The 4,394-nt window shown below is 40.3% G+C and overlaps 1 protein-coding gene across 5 annotated transcripts in view; it reads left to right on the top strand.

The window, feature by feature from the left end:
* LOC118369976 (zinc finger E-box-binding homeobox 2) overlaps positions 1-4,028 on the top strand; it is a 78,364-nt gene extending 74,336 nt beyond the window's left edge. For 3 of the 5 annotated variants that reach the window (XM_052499084.1, XM_052499082.1, XM_052499083.1), the window contains exons 9-10: positions 127-307; positions 1,928-4,028. In XM_052499084.1, the coding sequence (XP_052355044.1) occupies positions 127-307; positions 1,928-2,505 (759 nt within the window). In that variant the 3' untranslated portion in view covers positions 2,506-4,028. The remainder of the gene's footprint in view (positions 1-126; positions 308-1,927) is intronic. The other 2 variants (XM_052499086.1, XM_052499085.1) reach the window with 1 other exon arrangement.
* Positions 4,029-4,394: the final 366 nt, after the last annotated feature.

Genomic DNA, 4,394 nt, shown 5'->3' on the forward strand with positions numbered 1-4,394 from the left:
TGTAATGGTGTTTGCAACTAGGCCAAACAGGAAGTTCCACTCTGTCTTTCATGCAGGCAAACATCAGGAGGCACGGTACCTGTGTTTAGGTGACATGTGTGGATTGATAAACGTGTTCTTTTCTAGGGGGAGCTGCTCGACGGAACAGCCGATTACATGTCAGGACTGGATGACATGACCGATTCAGACTCCTGTCTGTCCCGGAAGAAGATTAAGAAGACAGAAAGTGGTATGTACGCGTGTGACTTGTGCGACAAAACATTCCAGAAGAGCAGTTCCCTCCTAAGACACAAATATGAACACACAGGTATATACTGTTCCGGAACACTTATTTTACCCCGTTGCTTTCATTTCTAATGTGTTGTGTGACTAAACCCTTTCAATTGTTTCATTTTGGTTCATTCCCCACTTCTTTCTCGCTTTGTTCTTTTTTCTTCAGTTGTGTGTAAAATCCAGACCTAACTTGTTTCTTCATTGACAGGGGCGAGGAGATGTACTCGCTCAAATATGTCGTGCAAAGACGTGACGTTATCGGGGTTATGCCAGAAATACCTTTTCTCTGCGTGTATGAGCGCAAATCAAAATGGGATAGAAAGTTCCCGAACTAAATGTTGCGTCATTTCTTTGCATAATGCATGAGGGCACTGTCTGAAGTAAATGTCATCCTTGGCCGTTCCTAATTATATCCATCACATGCTACTTTATGAACGCTATTATGATGTGCAAAACACACTCGGCGCACCCACATATAACTAGTAAAGAGACAGAGACAGACTGCTGACAGTATCACTTGACCTAAACGGTCCTTTGTTGACTCATCACCCTAATCAGTGATCGATCGGTTTAACCCACTGAAAATGTGTGTGTTGATGCCATTTTTTTTATTTAGAAAATAAATAAAATAATTGCACTTCCCACAATGAAACTCTTTCACTAAAAGTTGCGTCGTTCCTCGCACACATGACTCTGTGCATGCACGCAGCAGAACATGCTTGATGTAGCCTGCAGTTGATCTGGTTGTGGTATTAGGTGTGTGTTGCAAGAACGGCAGTTATGGAAAGTGTCAAAGGCATTCCACGGCTGTTTGTGGCTAGGAATTGGCCAGATGTGTTTTGGACGGCACGAGCTGATTGAAATGCCAAAGGAGAAACTCTGTCTTATGATTTGTGTCAGATAGACTGTTATATTTCCGGATTTGCTGAGGTGTAGTAAATTCAAAAAGGGGTTGCAACTGTCCCGACTCCCCACCCCATGATATACACCATGACCAGCCACCATTGCTGGCTGCTGTGGGGGAGTTTTTATTTAGCCAGATCATTTGGTAGCATGATGTAATGAAATGACACTCCATCAATGTAGGGCGACTCGAGTTTCTCGTCTCACACTTTTGCATTCAGGGTATCCCATCTTACATGGTGAGTAGATATGAGTCCCAATATAATTGAGGGACAGAGGCGTCTAGAAACTACAATTATTCTTCTGAGATTATCAGGGTAGCCATAGGAGTCAATTTTCATCTCCTATTTGTTGACTTATTTGTCACAGCTTTCTGTTTGTTTAGTTTGCGGTGGTTTATTTATGTTGCATCCATCAGTGTGGCACTTACGCCGAAAAATAGGTGTTTGTGATTCTGTTCCTCCCGTGCTTTAGCGATAGGAGGGAACTTCATAATGTAAACACATGACAGACCCTGTGGTTTATTTAAGCTGTTTATCCCCTCATTTGGAATAAACAAATAAGTTACGACACAGCTGGCATGGAAATTGTAATGATAGTTCAAGTTGCTTCGTACCATTCGAATCATCGGAATGTACTTTTAGTTTGTGTTTGTTCTCCTCTTGATGTTTATAATTGTGTGAAATGTAGTAACAAAGTAGTGAGCTGGGAAACTCATGTCTGCTTTCCTCTCCCTTTTGTGTCTCCTCAGGTAAACGGCCACACCAGTGTCAAATCTGCAAGAAGGCATTCAAACACAAGCACCACCTTATAGAACATTCACGACTGCACTCCGGCGAGAAACCGTACCAGTGTGACAAGTGCGGGAAGCGCTTCTCTCACTCCGGCTCCTACTCCCAGCACATGAACCACCGCTACTCTTACTGCAAGAGGGAGGCCGAGGAGAGGGAGGCGGCTGAGAGAGAGGCCCGGGAGAAGGGCCACCTAGAGCCCACAGAGCTACTATTGAGCCGGGCTTACTTACAGGGCATGACTCCTCAGGGCTACCCCGACCTGGAGGACCGCGAGGGCATTCTGAGGGAGGGCGGGATGAACGGAGGCATGAGAGATCGCCAAAAGGAAGTTGAAGGAACGTACGCGAAAATAGGACGTAGGGAAGAGGACTTTGAGGAGGAGGAAGAGGAGAGCGAGAACAAGAGCATGGACACAGATCCAGACACGTTGAGGGATGAGGAGGAGAACGGCGAGCACTCGATGGACGATAGTTCTTTTGACGGGAAAACAGAAACCAAATCGGATCACGAGGACAACATGGAGGATGGCATGTAAACTACTGCATTTAAAAAGCTTCCCATCTTACTTTTCTGTTCAGTATTGTTACCTGCTTGGTTTTTGACGCTGCTGTGTTGAAGCTGTACATGCACGTGCCTGAAGCTTCTAGGAAGCTTTTTATTGAAGGACTCAAGGGGTGGTGGTTGTATATGTCTGCCCGAAGGAGACATTGATTTGAAGTTTGATTTTGGGGTGGGTGGGGGGAATTGTGTAAGAAGAGGCTGCATTATGCAAAAATGAAAAATGAATAAATGAATCCATTTTTAAAAAATTGTACAGTATTAAGGCCTAAAAATATGTGTGGTGCTAACATCCTAAAATCTCTGTGTCCCATAGTCTTTATAGCACAAACTAGTGACTTGTACAAATTGCACTTCGCTTCTATAATCACTACAAAAAAATAATAAAAAAGTATTGCCTATGTATATATTTATACAGTGTTGAAAAAAGCAGTAGTGTCCACGCTACAGTCCATCGGTTGTATTACTTATCTTTCACTTAATATGTTGTCTATAGTTTTTGCCCTGTCGTCAGGCCAGCTAGCCACACAGTTTTAGGCCTCAGAATTTCTCTGTGAAGGATCTTAACAGATATTACCTGTTTGATTTTTAAGATACTGAAGTCTTAAAGAGACCTTGAAGTGGATGGGGAAACGGTTTGGCAGTACAGTACAGTAGATGGAAGGATCGTGTGAACAATGAAGGAGAAAGCCTTTGTAAGGTGTTTTTGATAAGAAAAAGCCTTATATGCAAACCTTTTAATCTGTGTGTTTCTGCAAGTGCCATCCTTGTAATTGTGTGAAAGGAGGGTGACACATGTTACCTCTTCACCAGCTTCGGTATTAAGAGATAGCTCACCTTGCTCTTTCAAGCACCCATGTCAGTATTAGGACACTAGGCAGCAGCTCCTTAGTTTACATATGTCTGTGCAATTTTCAGGTTTATTTCATTAACTTTTGTCAGTATTACACCAAACTATTTTTTTGAAACAACAAAATTGCATTCATTTTGTTTGTAGGTTGAATAACATTTTATTTATGTGGCCCATTTTATATTTCCTAATTTTATTTATTTCATACTGTAGTGTACAGTATTATAGTTCTTCAATATATAGATATATTTTAGTAAAAATGAACTTGGCGTTGATCATTGGGGCAAATTTTACGTAAAGAGAGCATTTATTGTGTTTTGAAACATTAATTGTGAAATGCAAATTTTCAACTATATTATTTGTTTTATTTCCTTTATTTTCCAATTACTGGAAATTCCAAATTTGGGAACTTTTATACAATATTGTGAAAACACTGTATTTTTAACTAAAAAAATTCCACTTTCTTCATTTTTTTTTTTTTTTTTTTTGCTAAAAAAAAATGAAGAGGGACTGTTAAGATACAATGTATGATACCATGACTGAAGAAAATCTTTCCTGAAATGTCTTTGTAAAAGTATTATTGAATTTTTCATTTGTAATTTCTCTTGGAAATGACCATGCTCGAATAAAAGTAGCCAAATTACAGAACACAAAGGCCTTATGTTTCATCTTTTTTTCTCGTGCTTTTGTAGCAGTGCCACATAACTACACCTGTCACTCAGAAAAGGAGTTGTCTGAAAGTAAAAGACCCACATTCCCCCAAAATTGGGAGTTTGCCTCGTATGAATCCAACTTTCAACACACTGAGTCACACAATAATTCATTATTTTTTTTATAATTATTTTCAATACTTTTATAACATTCAATAGACTTAATGGCTGTTTAATGACAGTCACATGGCCAAGAGAGAGAAAAAAAAGCACAGAAACAAATTCAGTCACTGAAATGAAAAGTGGACGCCAGCTACTGTAAAAGTACTTTCGCGTAAAGATACTTACAGCTATTAACCGCTCACA

Source organism: Oncorhynchus keta, chromosome 37, assembly GCF_023373465.1.
Source record: "Oncorhynchus keta strain PuntledgeMale-10-30-2019 chromosome 37, Oket_V2, whole genome shotgun sequence".
Lineage (NCBI taxonomy): Eukaryota > Metazoa > Chordata > Actinopteri > Salmoniformes > Salmonidae > Oncorhynchus > Oncorhynchus keta.